Below are 16,427 nucleotides of genomic sequence, written 5' to 3' on the forward strand. Positions count from 1 at the left end.
CTATGCCGTTCTGCGTCAGACTTCCTGCCTGGTTCATCTGCTCTGTGCTGCTTCACGTGGCTTACATCAAAAATGAATGTGGCAATGAATATTGAACTTTAGCAAAAAAATTTAAAAAAACAAAACATAATCGCAATATCTGTCAGAAAATTCGCAATTGGATTTTTTCCCCAAATCATTCAGCCCTTTTCTCTAGTAATTCAAACTGTGTAGAGAAGGAAAGGTAAATAAAAAGCAAGTCTATTTTTGCACATATTCCTATAAATAAATATATTAAATAAAGTAAGAATTTTGAATTTGAGTTTAAGAACTTAAAACCAAACTGTGAGATGCACTTACTTTATGTTTAAATTCAATATAATTTAATCTTATCTTTGGTTAACGCAGCCCTAGTCTTTCCTAGGCCTACAGTACAAAGGTCTGCGAAAAGATACAGCAAAATGGACAAATAAAAACTAGAATCAAATTAGAATGCCCAAAGTTAACCTCCACAAAACAAATATGGCTAGTTTACTTCTCTTTATTTACTCTGGCTGCTGAGGTGGTACAGTGCCAGTTTGTAATTTAACAAGTGATATTCCACTGCAAATTTGAACTTCGGCAGGAATATGTTTTCAGGGGTGCTGAAGCACACCTAAATTTCATCTCAGCAACCCTAAGAAAATAGTGATGGGGGTTATAGAGTTACAGCAAGGTTGAATAAAGATTCAGAAAGTCTCTGGTTATAGTTCCACAGTGTGAATAGTTGCTAGCCTAGACTGCTCAGAGATAATTGGCTAATTAGCTCTCTGAGCTAGTCTGCTTGCACTGCACACTTGCCAGCTAACGAGAACTGATGTACTATATTATTGTAGTAAAATAGTCACAGTGTTCTGAAAGAATTGGGTCTTATGGTACATTTATAGTACATTTGAATTGAAGCACTGGAAACATACTCTTTCCTTCCCTGTGTTGTTCTGTTTAAAGGTCCCATATTATGCTAATTTTCAAACTTTTATTTTGGGTGTCTACTAAAAAATCTTTACATGCTTTAAAGTGGTCATATTATGCTCATTTTCAGGTTCATAATTTTATTTAGGGGGTTGTACCAAAACAGGTTTACATGGTTTCATTTTCAAAAAACACCTTATTTTTTGTCATACTACACATTGCTGCAGCTCCTCTTTTGACCCTGTGTGTTGAATGCTCCATTTCAGCTATGGATTGATGCATCTCACTTCTACAAGATCTCTGTTGGGAGTTGCAAATGTGCAGTACCCAGTTAAGGACTACTAACTAGCCAATCAGAAGGGTGGGCCCTGAAAAGCTGGTAAGCAGCTTAGCAACATACAGTGGAGTTAGAGTTTCAGAGAGGTGAGTTATTAATCTGTAACAAAAGTATCTTTCATCCATAAAGTTTTAAATGTGCACTGTCTCTACATCACAGTAACAACTTTATGTCCATTGACTGCCTGGAGGGTAGCTAATGTTTGGAAGGGAGAGGAGAGGCAGCAGACGGACGTCTTGTTTTTCCACTGGTGTTTTTTTGATCACAGCAAAGCAGAAGAAAAGGCTGGACTACAAACAAGCTGTTTTTAGGCAGTTCAGAGCAGTGTTTTCTGTGTGAGATGGGAACTCCCTTTGGGGTGGACTTGCACAAAAAAGACTCAATATATAACTCAATAAAGGAGAGGGAAAAGCCAAAAAGCATTGAAGATAAGCATTTTTCTCATCCTGTCCATTGCTTCAGCTCCTATCTTCACCCTCTGTCTGAACCATAGATTGTATAAAAGAAGTGGACATAGTCAACGTGACATCACCATCCTGGTCTTTTGGGACCAGACACTGGGCATGCAGCAGGGCGGTACGGCCAAAAATGTTATCACAATACAAAATTTAAAATCATAAATGTCAAATCATTATTTCTATTAAGTTTAAAGGCTGATTTTTGCTCTTAAGTGAAAGTTGACTATTATTTATGGTCAGAACATGACAAACAATTGCCAAACAGTGACTCACTTAACAAATCTGAAGTAGAACATTCAAAACAATTATAATAAAATCTTTTTTTAGCAAATATCTTATTAGAAAAATATAATTATTCAAATTAATTCAATCAAACATTTATTGAACATTTGTTATATTGTTTTTGAGGAAAATTATATTGTGATAACCATCATTGTTTTAATGCCCAGCCCTAACTGGATGTGACCATATTTGGACAACAGGGTTGCGCTAGCTAGCTTGGTTAGCAAGTTGCATCTGTAATTCACGCTTAGTGTGATATTAACAGGGATGCTCATTTTGGCTAGCGAAAAACAGGAAAAAATTAACAGCCTACACCTTATAAGTTCCCTCAATGGAGGTATAAAATAGTTTACCACACCATATGTTAGCCCCTTTAGTAACAAAGCTAATGACAACCCACTGTGAGCTCTGGCTAAAGAGTTACGGCCCATTTAATCGTAACATAGCATTGTGTTTAAAGAGACAATGCTGGCAAAGTTTTAAAAAAGTGCTGTTAGCCAGCATTTAGCCAGTGTTTGATGCACATACCGCTGAACTTTCATTCATTGTTTTGACCCCGGCTTCCTATTCATTCTTATAACAATTCTACATTTAATTTATTGAAGGATCTGCTACAGCAGCACAGCAATGTGAAACTTACAGAAAGAAACTCCGGATGCTACTGCCACTCATGCTTGGACTCATCGGGAAAGAGTGGAGTTAAGCAATGTCACATTGTCTAAAAATACTGAATATTGCTCTTATAAATACATGTACAGAAAAACAGTAATTCAAAAGTCTGTATTTATTTGCTTTATTTTTTTATTTCAGCCGATGGTGTAGAGAAACATATGTTTTGTAAATACCGTACTCCTTGCTGCTGTTATGAATGTGATATTAGTTCAAAAGTCGGGAGAGACTGCTCTGTTTGGGGGGGAGAGGGGTGGTATTGAAAGTAGTAACGAAACGAGTAACTTAACTAGTTACTTTTATCACCTAGTAATAAATTAAGTAATATTACTTTTTTAAGGAGTAATAAGTAACTAGTAACTTATTACAATTTCTGAGTAACTTGCCCAACACTGATCGAATTATATGAAATTTTTTAGCTGCATACAATTTGCTTTTGTGCGATTGTCAGTGCAAAGAGGAAGGGGGAAGGATGGAGAGAAAGAGGACACAGAGAGAGTGAGAGCAAGAAAGAACCAGGTGAGAAAGTAGAGTCAAGATTGATATACAGTAAGTCACATTCTCATTAGGGGTCTGATACTAGAATCACCCCTGGTTCAAACCCTTAACCCTCTTGCTTTTAAACCAAAGCACTAACCACTGTGCTGGCATGAAGGATACTGAATATCATTACCAGCTTTATGTTGCTGATCAAGCAAATTCCTGGAACACTCACTCAAACTGTGGCCAGACTGTTCTTTTCCATAGAACCTTTTCTTTCTGCTCTGTGCATATGAAAAAAGTAGAGGTCCATTACTGAGCACTGAGGTAATCCATCCCTATAACCACAAATTACTAGAGAAAGCTCATTAAGATGACTGCGTGGTATTTTAAGGTGCACTGTAACAGCCAGAGTGCTGAAATGTTTCCATTTTAAACCCAAGCTAATGAGAGGAAATGGGCCAAATATCCCAGGATTTTCTGCTATGTGATAATGTAAGTTCTCATAATAATGTAGGAATATTTTCATTTGCCACACAAAGTGACTTTAAAAACAATAATTTATAGTATAGCTCCATAAAAGTTGTAAACAGGACATTTTCAAAGTTTACATGCCTGTATGTACTAGAACCAATTTTAAGCTTTGATTAGCCAAAACATACAATGACTGCATGACATGGCAATCATTCTGTAAGGCCTTTTTCTCACCACATTAACGGGACATGCTTACTTTAGAGGTTGGGAACCACATAGCATGGAGTGCCAAAGTATAAATATTTATATTACAATTAAGTAGTACACCAAGACATTTCACTGATTAGTTCCAACTCCACATATTTCACCAACATTCAGTCTGCGTGAAACAACTTACTAAGAATTCCCCATAAAGATTGTCTTTTACGATAGGACAGGAATGATCCTTTAAAAGCTGCAAGCTAAATCAGTAAACTATACTCCCCATTTTATGTCAGGTGGCATTGACAAATATCACGTAATGCATGACAAACTTGAAAGAAAATGACAAGGCTGAGCAATAAACCCCAGATGATGAGTACACACTGTCCAAACTCTCCAACATCACTCATGCCCAGAAGCTCAACCCTGGCACAAATGACAGGCTCACACCCCTCCCAACGCAAAGAGAGAAGGAGGAGGGAGAGATGCTGGTGCTAGGCTGATTCAGCAGGATGCTAAATCAAACCCAAGAGCATTAATTACACACAGCATTATCAATCAGAGCAAAGTGTGTGCAGGGTTATAAGGTTTGAGATTGATCAGACTGACGATCCATCAAAAACCTGTGATGGCTATTGTTGGCTTTCTGCTGATCAGCCAAAGCTCTGCACCACAGATGGAGAACAGGGTAGGGTGTGGTATAGAGAGGGGATTGGGGTTAAATGGGTAGTAGAGAAGGGGGGATGTATATGTCATTTGCTCACTGCTGTGATTTGTTTGTTCAGGAGAGGGAGGGCTCGAGGGGGATTTGGGAGGAGGTAGGGTACAGAGCTAAAACATAGTAGGGTTTAATGATCAACTAATCCCCCCTCCTCTACTGAGAGGGCTGTATATAATACAGGGCAGCCTGCTGCTCTCACAACATTTAAACAGCAAGGAAGTCTAGGTTATAGGCAGAGGGAGAGAAAGGAGTGTCGCGAAGAGCACAAGCTAGAGGAAAGCAAGAGCAGCGAAGCACTGGGTTAGAAATTATTCCACAATCCAGGATTGGACCAGAAAGTCATGATGAAGCTGTTTTGCCTGTCGCTGCTGCTAGCTAGTTCCAATGCTGCTGTCCCTCTGGAATCCTCGGGTAGAGAAGTGTCCCCCACATTGCCCTCCCAGGCCATTACCCCAGTGCCAAGCCCAACTGAGGCAAAGTCTCGCTTTGCCATGCTGGATGATGTTCGTCTACTTGCAAACGGCCTCCTTCAGCTAGGCCAGAGTTTACGGGAGTTTGTCCACAAGACCAAGGCCCAAATCAACGACATCTTCCAGAAGTTGAACATTTTCGATCGCTCTTTTTACCAGCTCTCAGTTGTCACGTCAGAGATCAAGGAGGAAGAGGAGGAGCTGAAGAAGACCACCAATTTCTTGAAGACCAACAACGAGGAGATCAAGAACCTGTCGCTGGAAATCAACTCTAAAATCAACAACATCCTGCATGAACGTACACAGCTGCAGAGCAAGGTGGGGAGCCTTGAGGAGAGGCTGAAGGGACTGTCAGAGAGCATGGTCCCTGTTGACCAACTTAGTGAAATCACAACGCTCAAGGTAAGCAGCTACTACGTGCTACAGCAATTCTACTGAGTTCCTTATTTAAGTGTGCATCAGTTAGTGGATGATATGTGCATATCAAAAGAAGAAAAACCTATTTAACAACGGAAATGCATTTAATGAACTCTACTGACCATGATCTATTGCTCATTACAGTAATAATTATTGACAAACAATGATAAACAATGTGTCATTAACTATCTTTTTCATTATTGTTTCTCCACTCCAGTTATACGTTTCAAAATACAGTATGTGGGAAATATGGGCTAGAATTGTGCAAATGTATACTTGCCGAAAAGAAATCAACTTAATCCATTACAAAACCTTTTTTGTGTACTGTTGTTCGGCATAACTAGTAGTGTCTCACTTTACATTTTGTTACTGAAAAAAATTTTAATTCTACTAATTAAAGAAAAGAAATACTGAAGAATTAACTTCATGTAACTTAACAGCTGCTCTTACAAACATTGCAAAATACAATGTATAGGTATAAAGGAGAAATAATAGAAAAGGAGAAATAATGTTTTACTATGGCATTTTCAGGAAGTGATTGAAGCTCAAGAGAAAACAATCACCAGTCTGCTAAAAGCTGTGACTGAGCAGCATGATCAGCTTGACCACCAGAAAATCAAGATTAAAAACCTGGAGGAAAAGGTAGACAACTATTCAACAAGATTTAACAACATTTTGCCTTTAAATGCCAAACAACTGCAATCTGTAAAAAATATAGTTTGGTACACAGAACTATTTGTGCAAATTCTGTTTTATATGGGAATGGAATATGAATATGGGTAGGGAAACTCCCTAGACAACATAATTTAACATTTGCATTCTCTTGCAGCTAAGTTATGACAGCTTTCAAGATACAGTCGATAAGCCAATGGATTCAGACCATTCAACTCCTAATATGTTTGAATATCTGACAGGAAACTCAACTGGCCTGGACACAAATGGTAAAATAATTATGTCAAATTTATTATCAGTTGTCTAAAATCTTGGCGTGAATATGAAATTATTAAAACAAAAAGAGAATGCAAAGGTTTGGGGAAATTAGGATGCATTGATTTTTCATTTTCTTTGTTGTGTTTCAGACCTCCCCACAGACTGCAGTGAGTTGTTTAACAAAGGAGAAGCAAACAGTGGAACCTATGTTATCAAGCCAAACCAATCTGAGCCATTCAATGTCTACTGTGAAATGGATTCAGGTGGGTGAGACTACAGAAATGTGAGATCTAAGTGAGAGCATCAAAAGCACTGACATTATAAGAACAAGCAACAGGCAAGGAACAAAAAACGAACTACAACAGGTTATCCTAAAGGGCAGACAACGGGCATTCACATTTTTAAGATAAAACGGCTTCCTGGTCTTTGTGTAAACTTTTGTGTACAACAACTACTTGACTTGAAATACATTTCTTATCTATTCCACAGATGGGGGTTCAACTGTCATCCAGCACAGGACCGATGGTTCAGTGGATTTTGACCAGACGTGGGAGAAGTACGAGAAAGGCTTTGGAGAGCTGGAAAGTGAGTACTTTTGTTTAGTTCAAAATATGCCACATTTGCCAGAAACATATCCAATTTGACTTAGACTTTTTCCTTACTAATAAATACATATTGGTTAAAAAGGTACAATGTGTAAGATCTGGCCAGTATTTTTGCTTAAATTTTAAAAAAATAAAATAACATAATTATCAGAATCTGAAAAATTAAAGGTTCTGACTTCATATCATGTCCAGTATTGTGTTGCAGAGATATCTACTGGAGTTAGCATGTTAATCAGCTTATCCAAAGCACTGCCCACTTCCTTTTGGCTCTCATGTTAAACAATTGGGCTGTTTACAGAGCGAGCAGATGTAGGTATAGCCGCAAGAGAATCTGACAGAGAGGAGTAGACACACACTGGCAGGAGTGAAGCCCCTCCCCACAGATCACCACACAAAGTGATGGTCCTTTTATCTTCATTGTTGCAAAGGAAGAGACCGCTAATCCAGGAAGACATAAAACACTTAATTTATGATGTTATTATAAAGATAAGCTTTACATGTGATTAGATGAGAGCTGAATCGCAAGTACGTCCTGTAGGCCTAGTCATCGGAAATAGTAATTACTACATATCAGCCCAGAACTGACAAAGTGAAGTGTGAAGCGACTTCCTCTATTGCACACACTAAATTTGGCAGCTTTCCCTGCAGTACTCACTGGCTTAGACAGCTGCTCATAGGTACAGTCATGCCACATTCCAAAGTAATGGCTCCTGCAGGCATGAATTTTAGTTAATTTCACAACTATCTACCTATTGATTACACCTTAAAGTTTTAGATTTTTTTCACATAAGGATATTCTAACTGACTGATGTGTTTTGCAGAAGACTTCTGGTTGGGTTTAAAGAAGATCCACAGCCTTACACAGCAGGGAGTTTACATCCTGCGTATTGATTTGGAGGACTGGAAGGAGGAGAAGCACTGGGCTGAGTACCGCTTCTCACTGGAGGGTTCCTCCAAGGACTACACCCTCCAAGTCAGTGACTTCTCTGGTGACCTGCCTGATGCCATGGCCAACAGCACGGGCATGATATTCTCCACTAAAGACCGAAATAATGACAACCTCCGAAACTCCAACTGCGCTCGCAATTACACAGGTAAACAGTTTTACATGCTGATTCAGCACAAGGGCCTCATAGTAACCTGTATACTCACCATAGTGATTAACAAAGTAATGAGCCGGCTTGCAGATATTCCTGCTATTTTCCATACTCAAACAATGGTTGTTTGGTAGTATAAAAACACTTAAAGAACAAAGTAATTTTGTTAATACCAACTTATAACATGTGTCTTTTGTCCTGACCCTTTGGCAGGTGGTTGGTGGTTTAATGCCTGCGGTGAGACAAACCTTAATGGAAGATATCTGTGGTTGAGGGCAAAAGGACGCTCTATGAGAAGGAAGGGCATTCACTGGAAACCTGGCACAGGGCCCTCATATTCCCTTAAGATGACCAAGATGACCGTACGACCAGCACCTACAACTTAAAGCTTTAACTGAACCCCACAAGTCATACCTTCTCTTACAACAATACTAGCATTTTTAACAAAAATTGATAATATCTAATGCTCAGTTGAAAGGTTCCATGGAAAGAAAAAGTGATGTAACACAGTCATTATATATGACACCAAATTCATAGTCATTCTCCAACATTAAGCTGATTGCTTCCTAATGCTGTTTTGTCAGAGGTTGGTGCTGACTGATTGATAATATGTCACTAGTCATAATATGCTGAACAGTCGCAATGATGCAACCATGGCATGCAGGTCATTAACCTATTGGATCTGATCCAGCAGGGACAGTACAATTGTCATTATGCAACATTTGCCATCACTTGCAAAATGGACATATGGATCGACATCAGCAACCTGATTCCATGTTGGCTGCAAAATGTCACAGTACTGCAATAGAAAGAAACAGACTGTGGAGAGATTCCGAAACAATTCCGAAACAGAGATTTCTTGTCTATATTTTCAGTGAACTTAAATGTATTTGACAGCCTCAATGTTAGCTATTTGAGCTATTTAAAATGTATTTTATCTTTGTGATGTAAAACTGCTGCATGTTACAGGCTGAAATACACACAGGTTATGACAAAGTATGTAAATCATATTACACAGTTCAAAAGAAACACTGCATCTCCAACATCTCAAAAAGTGTCCATATTGATGATTTTTTTCCAATGAAGACCTTGTCATTTTCACCCTGGTATTCTACACCGTTTCCTCCCTAGGTTCATGAGAAAAATCTACAAAGTGGGGGCAATGTCAGCGGTCAAATACAGAACAATAGATACAAAGCTTTGCAAAGCATTGATGAGGTCCTTTCAGTATGTTTGTTCTATGTTGTTGTTTTTTTACACTAACGTATTTAAACCATTTCCATGCTATATCATTTATGCTGGTATTGTTGGAACAACACATTTCTGCATATTTGCTATTTTACTGAGTCATATTGACTCTTGTCCATTTTTACAACATAACTAACTGCCCTGTAAATGTGCCTCTTACTAACACTTCAACCTGAAAAGTACCAATGTGCTCTAACAAATCATATTTATGAAAACAAAATAAAAATTTGTGACCAAATGACTGAAGTTTTATAGTGTCCTGATCTATAAATGTGTACTAAACCAAATGGAATATTTGAGGGAAAAAACAAAATCAAGAAAAATACTTCATATAACCATAGTAAGATGAAGTATTAACAGTACTTAAGACAATATATTAATTCATAATTTAAAAATATGTCTCAGCTCAGTGTCTGTGTCCTAATGCTAGCAGCTTACAAAAATAGAGTTTAGTAACCTGGCATCACTGTTCAGGTTCAATGACCTCGTAAAGTATATCTGACATATATAGAAAATTGTCTTTATAGATATATAAAAAGTAGTGACAGATAATAGTATCAAGCAATAAGGTTTTGGGAAAATGTGAAATTTCTTTTGGCAAAACAATGATTCAAAACAAAACAAAAAACATTTAGAATAAAAATGCAATGCTCTGTGGTGGATCAGTTAGGTCTGGCATTGGTTAATATACAATAGGAAGCCACATTATCATCTGCAGACAAACAAGGCCTGTGGTCACGAGGCTGTGTCAGCAGAAACATCTGGTAATATTAACATCTCTCCAAGTGACCTTGACGAAAATAGCACTTGTTCACGTGTAATATGTACGCAGTACACTGGCACACATAAGGTGAACATTAACGAGCCACAGTGATAGTCATTACTTTGCAAAGCTTTGCTGACTAAAAAAATCACTAGCGTGCATTTGAATCCTGCTCATGAAGGATGTGGCGTTTTGTCACAATTCACCCATATATCATAAAAGCTATCAAGGTAACTCTCTCATGCAACAAAACAACATCTGCTAATGGTAATATCCCTGTGTAGTTCTTGGATAATTAAATACTTCCCAAAAAAACAGTTAAGTAAGAAAGTTTAACATGGAAATGTAATATTTATACAGATGTTACTCCACACGTAAGGCGATGGAGCTATGCGGGAAAGACAGGCAACAATAAAAGGCTATGTTTCAATGGTCGATTCTAGGGCTGCAGCTAACAATGATTTTAGTATTCGAACCTTCTATAGATTATTTCAATGATTCATCGATGCGTCGTTTAAGAAGTACTTTTGCTTGGCGCCCCCTCCCGGTAACGGGATCAGCTGTGCACGGTTACAGGTGATAAATATTTATTGGTCCTTTCGGAAATTCATAGTGTTTTGTACAGCAAACATCAGAACAACAACCAGACAGCTGCTTTACAAACACAAACCTCACCCGAGTACTATACTAAAGGCTTGTGCAGACTACACGACTTTCAGCGTCGATCGATGGCAGTGCCATTCACACTACACAACTTGCCGTTATGTGACGGGAGTCTTGAAGTCGTTGTGGCATTCACACTACGTGACTGATCGGTCACTGGGGGTCACACACTACACTAGCTGACAGCGGCTCTGTCACCCGACACAGGTTTCCAAACCAGGTTTTGTCAAGAAAAAAGACGTGAAATGTGAAACGGGAAATGAGCAATCCTGCACACGAAACAGCTGTTGTTTGTTATTATAAAGATATAAATTTTAAGACAAAGAATATAGGTGAAAGGATAGATTAGCACACTCAGGTAGCAGGGATTGTCTGAGCTACAGAGAGGTATGCACGTGTGTACATTTTCAGCTGAGGACTGCAGCTTACTTTGGCTAGCCTTCAACTCAACAGTCAATCATGATTTAAGTTAAATGCTAAAGTTGTTATTGTTACCTTGTCTGTGGTCCGCTAGCAGAACACCGGGTGCTTTCTGATCAGATGGTCATGCTGTTGCCGAGGCGACATGAATTTTGTTTTACAGTGGAGGATGGTAACAACTCTGCCTCCACTTTGCAAACAGCACTATTATAATCACGTCGTGTTAACAGCGCAAGCGCGATGTGCGACACTAATAAATGTCGTGCGAAACGTGCGAAACACTGTGCTGTATAGTTATACGGATTAAAGGAAGCATCGATGCAAAGAATTTTTATTAATCCATTTAATCGATGAATTATTTCAGCCCTAGTCGATTCATTAAAAATCTACTTCAAAAATTTAATCTTGTCAAATTAATATACTCTCCAGCCAAAATTGACTAAACTAAAATATAAAAAACAAAAGCTCAGATTTCACCCTCAAAATGTTTTTTCTGTACCTGTAAGTGGTGTTTGGCACATAGACGTCCCTGGCAGGGAACTCCAGGATCTCCCTGGTGGGGCGTACCCTGCTGTCTGGGTAAGGTTTAACTTGCAGAAGGTCAGGCGTCAAACAATAGTGGGGATTCTCTGGAGCGGGAGAAATGTCCAACTTCAACTGGGCTGTGGTGACAGTCACAAAGGACAGAATGGGAAGGCAGTTAGAATACAGAGAGGTAAAGAAACAGAAAAAGAAATCTAGTAATTCTTCATATTTCCAATTAACTCAAGGAAATCATGATATCAATTAGTGATGAGGTCAGATTAACCAATGGGAACAAGACATCAAAGAACACTGAATCCATATCTATACCTGTGATGGGTCTGAGTCTCCTCAGCACTGAAGAAGGCCTTCTCATATCGGCTAGGAACTTATACAAGTCCTCATCACTCAGCCTGTCCCCCTCCTACAACACACATGTGCAGTGTATAAAAATGTAACTAAAATATTGAAAAAAGACAGCACAACACTGTGTGATATTCCACAAAACATATCCCTCCTTTGTCTGTGTGCATGTATCCCAAGATCTGCATTAAATACATATATTTCAGACTCGTGTGTGTGGTGTGTGTATGAAAGTGAGTGAGTGAGTGAGTGAGTGAGTGAGTGAGTGAGTGAGTGAGTGAGTGAGTGTGTGAGTGTGAGTGTAGGATACGTGGTTTTGGATACCTGTTTGAAGAAGTTAGTGATAGTAAGTGTTGCAGGTCTAAAACCTGTTAGACTGCATGACTCATCTCCACTGGTGGTCCTCTCCAGGGAACGTCTTCCCATGATGCTCGAGTTCCTACGTTCTGACCATGATCCTTTTCTCTCTACACACAGGCAAAAAAACAACACCTTTTTCTTTCAGGGGACGCTAAAATAGGCTAAAGATTACTCCTATATTTCTGTCCCATGTGACACAGAATATATATTTCTCTGCCCTGCCTAGCAACTGAAAGGCAGCCACCACAATTAGCATCAAAAACCTTGTAAAGATTAGACAAACACCAAAGGGTTTTGGATGTTTTGACATGCCCATGAGCCTTGTGTGTGACTGTACAGTCTCTGTTCCCTGATAACTATATGTGACATTGAGGCTGTGAGTCGGTAGAAGTATAAAAACATTAAACAACGTTTTTTGTGCCTCCATACTGTGACCGTTAACTTCATAGTGAGATTCATCCTGTATGTTTACAGCTACAATCTAAAAGGTTGCGTTAAAAGGGAATGTCAGACCTGAGAGGCTCATCTCCAGCTCCGTATCTCTCTCAAGACTGCCAGCACTGTTCACAATGTTCATCAGGTGGATTGCAGTCCAGGCGAAGGGCATGCGGTAGCGGCCAAGACGCTGGCAGAACTGCTCTGACTGCCCGCGAAGCTTCTCCAGCTTCTCTTTATTCTACAACAAAAATACACGTTTACTTGTGTGGCTAACATAATGGATAAAAGAGAACATATTTATTAACTTGGAATGTGATCTTTTATTATTATTATAATAATACACCAGCAATGAGCCTCAAAGCTTTTTATACTGATACTTTTATATATTACTGATAATACCTTGGCAGCATCTGACTCTTTAAAGACCATATAGGGCTCAGCACACTCTCCAATATCACCTTGCTGCAGTACCTTTTCCAGCTGGGGACAAAGCAGACACTTACAGTCAACCACCCTCACACACAGCAATAAAGTAATCATACAAGACACAGACTGATCTGTCAGACAATCATATTTAAATTACAATATTGGTCCACATATAAGACAAAAAATGTAGAAGTCATAATGAATTAGAAGACTACACACAACATTAGATATTCTTTTTGAATAACACTGGCTCATCCAGAGAGTATTTCATTATGTATCTTTCAGGGTCAAACCTACAGGAGCTTGGCTTTATTGCAGAAACAGACTGAGGATTAAATCATCTTTTACTGTCAATTTTACAAAAAAAAGGCTCCTTGGACTAATATTAAAAAGAAGTGAGAGTCCTCTTATCACCATCGTCTTACATTTGGCATTTATTACTCATTTATTTGCAAAACAAGACTTGACAAGACAGAGGAAATGATATCATAACTGTTTGACCTTGATGACAAGGAAGACATCCTGGGAGGGGTAGGTGATGGAGAATATGGCAGAGCGTGCCAGCGTGGAGATGGCTGCTGTCTGAATGTGCGGACGCAGCATCGCCTTCGTCTGCTCAGAGTTTAGGTCGAAGAAAAAGTTCTCTGATATCTGAAGGACACATCCAGACAGACACACAGGAAATTAAAACATGAATGTAACATAAATTTTAAATGTAGTGCTATGGCCACATTATGACAACCATTAGTATTTATTTCATCATTCTTGAGTTAGAGGCTGTGTTCCTGCAATCTCATTTCCAGCTCACGTGGCTGACATTCATGATAACATTTCACTGACAAATGACGCACTTGTGAAATAAAGGAGCTCCTGTGCAGAGCAATATATATCAGAGATCTCCTTATTAAGGCAACTGCTACCCTCTAGTGTTTGTCAGTGAAAGGGGAGTGTAAAGAACCAGCAGTGGATGATCTTCTTCAGATAGATACATAGTCCCAGTGTATGATTTAACTGCATTCCTACAAGCATAACAGGGCCACAACATAACATTTTATCGTCCACTCATCAGATTAATTTGAGGTCTCCAACACTTTTAATGGTTTGCAGAAGTGAACCAACAACTCAGGGCTGAGGAAGCACTGAAGAAAGCATAACAGCTTACCTTTTTCTTTTCCTTGACATCGTATAAGGCCAAACTAGCAAATATGGGTTCAATTTCGATCTCGAACCTTCAAGGGGAAAGAAAAAGGAGTGGGTCAGCAGAAAGCAGCAGTTAAATAAAAGCAATAAAAGGCTTTTTTCTGAAAAAGGCTGTCTACCACTTACTTCAAGGACAAGCACTTGACAAGTAGCCTCTGACCAAAGTGTTCTTTAGGTACTTCAGGCACACAGTGGCGCTCAATGGGTTCCTCCTACATATTCACATAGAAGATCACATACAAAAATCTGTAAAAATTATCAGAGTGACTTTGAATTTCTGTATGTCCCTGCTATGATGAAAAACATGTAAATGTATTAATTACAAAGTCCCCTCCTGGGACTGGTTTCAAACACAACGAGTGAGCTTACTTACTGAGTAACCCACTAAAATTGCACATAGACAAAATTTACATTGTAAATGTAATGGTGTCTAGCAGAAAAAGGTAAACTCTACCTCATCAAGGGCGGGGTGCAGAGCAAAGACTTCACGGTGGCGGTTGGCCTTGCGCTGCTCTTCATTGTGCCTGTCTATCTCCTCATTGGGGGCACGGTCAAGGAGGTGAGGGAGGAGGGCATCAGGGAGGGAGTTCTTCAAGTCAAAAATGCTGCAAGCCCAGCTGCCACGTGGGGTGTCATCTATAGACATGGACCGCCGCTTCAGGTCATCCTACAGGACAAACAACACAAAAAAATGAGTGTTACAGGCAGATCAACTCACATGTAAAGCAATTCTTGCATCAAAATATATATGTTCATCTAAATATCTTAATATCACCAATGTGAAATATTTTTTAGGATATCAAAAAAGAAGACAAATTAATTTTTTTAACGATTGAATGGTTTAGTACCTGATCATCCTGGTAGGTGCTGCTGTCTGGCAACTCATCTGCCTCAAACACTTGTTTGGGCAGGCCTCTCTGACGCTCCTTCTGCTTGTCCAGAGTGTTGGGGTTAAAGCCCGTACCAAGCTTGTGGTATCTGAAGGACCAAGCAGCCATTTAGGACTCTGCCATCATTAACTTAATGTTAATGCTCAACATAGTCACAATATTTTACAGATAACAAGTGAAGCCAAGAGATGAAAAACATAAAAAATTCCACACAGTGAAGCCTTACTTTCTGTTGACGATAGCCCAGTCCTCTGTGTAGGATCTGACACAGTCTCTGACATGAGGATCAGTGTCCCTGGAGCCAGACATACTCAATCAATCAAACAAGCCTTATTTTAATAGCAAGAGTCAGAATTTAAATGCACTAGTCTAAGTGAATAAAGATGACAGGCTAGTAGACTGATGTCATTTAATCTTTCTATTATGTCACACAGTGAAGTACACTTGCAGTGCTTGTGTCTCCTCTACTGAAATACTGAGCACCAGAGCTACAGTAAGTAATGACAAAGTCCACAGATATTTCATCTTCAAACATGTGGCGCAGTGTAGAGACTAATCTGCACTACTTCAGAAACCTATGGGTAATGTCACGGACACTACGTCCATGTTTAGTACAGTCTATGGTAAATCCCTATAAACTCGGGTTTTGGCCTCTATAGCCAATTTCCCCATTCATGATAATTGCACAGTGGGGAGAATCTTAATATAACTCACCCGTTTAAATTATATTGAGTCCTAAATTCAATAAAGAGGGGCGTGTTTGCTTTGAATGACAGGTGGGTCCTAGCCTAGCCACACCCTTAGGTAGAAACCCTCACTCCTCCCCAGCTCCACCCTATTGTCTAAATATCGTCAATTCTGGCTCCAAATAACCAAGATCGCAATGGACAAAACGGCAAACTCGATGCTTTAAAATGGTAGTCCATAAACCAATGGGCAACATCAAGGTGGCTACGTTCACTTCTTTTATCCAGTCTGTGGTTAGTACGGCCTTATGGCCATGTGTTATACAATTTGAAAAGGGTGACTTGGCAAGAGACAATGTTTTGCCTTTGAGTACATG

At 39.2% G+C, this 16,427-nt stretch overlaps 2 protein-coding genes across 16 annotated transcripts in view; one reads left to right on the forward strand and one right to left on the reverse strand.

The window, feature by feature from the left end:
• The window catches only part of dock7 (dedicator of cytokinesis 7), a 61,883-nt gene that overhangs the window by 36,549 nt on the left and 8,907 nt on the right, over positions 1-16,427 (reverse strand). For all 15 annotated transcript variants that reach the window (XR_006825149.1, XM_046050048.1, XM_046050047.1 and 12 more), the window contains exons 4-14: positions 15,591-15,659; positions 15,323-15,452; positions 14,929-15,141; positions 14,601-14,686; positions 14,437-14,503; positions 13,776-13,925; positions 13,248-13,328; positions 12,924-13,086; positions 12,375-12,517; positions 12,018-12,111; positions 11,665-11,827 (exon numbers count right to left, since the gene is read on the reverse strand). Coding sequence is in view for 14 of the 15 variants with exons in the window: in XM_046050048.1 (XP_045906004.1) it covers positions 11,665-11,827; positions 12,018-12,111; positions 12,375-12,517; positions 12,924-13,086; positions 13,248-13,328; positions 13,776-13,925; positions 14,437-14,503; positions 14,601-14,686; positions 14,929-15,141; positions 15,323-15,452; positions 15,591-15,659 (1,359 nt within the window). In the remaining variant the exon portion in view is untranslated. The remainder of the gene's footprint in view (positions 1-11,664; positions 11,828-12,017; positions 12,112-12,374; positions 12,518-12,923; positions 13,087-13,247; positions 13,329-13,775; positions 13,926-14,436; positions 14,504-14,600; positions 14,687-14,928; positions 15,142-15,322; positions 15,453-15,590; positions 15,660-16,427) is intronic.
• angptl3 (angiopoietin-like 3) lies at positions 4,808-8,571 on the forward strand. Its single transcript, XM_046050054.1, has 7 exons — positions 4,808-5,424; positions 5,971-6,081; positions 6,269-6,380; positions 6,519-6,632; positions 6,859-6,954; positions 7,796-8,068; positions 8,285-8,571. The coding sequence occupies exons 1-7, from the start codon at positions 4,894-4,896 to the stop codon at positions 8,455-8,457; spliced, it is 1,410 nt and encodes a 469-aa protein (XP_045906010.1). The 5' UTR covers positions 4,808-4,893; the 3' UTR covers positions 8,458-8,571.

The sequence above is a fragment of the Micropterus dolomieu genome, linkage group LG05 (assembly GCF_021292245.1).
Source record: "Micropterus dolomieu isolate WLL.071019.BEF.003 ecotype Adirondacks linkage group LG05, ASM2129224v1, whole genome shotgun sequence".
NCBI lineage: Eukaryota > Metazoa > Chordata > Actinopteri > Centrarchiformes > Centrarchidae > Micropterus > Micropterus dolomieu.

What these genes read in the sequence shown, in the direction of transcription:
- angptl3 (XM_046050054.1), top strand. Translation starts at nt 4,894, where the DNA reads ATGATGAAGCTGTTTTGCCTGTCGCTGCTGCTAGCTAGTTCCAATGCT. An exon ending in GTGAAATCACAACGCTCAAG is followed by an intron (nt 5,425 to 5,970) that starts GTAAGCAGCTAC and finishes TGGCATTTTCAG; the next exon opens with GAAGTGATTGAAGCTCAAGA. An exon ending in TTAAAAACCTGGAGGAAAAG is followed by an intron (nt 6,082 to 6,268) that starts GTAGACAACTAT and finishes ATTCTCTTGCAG; the next exon opens with CTAAGTTATGACAGCTTTCA.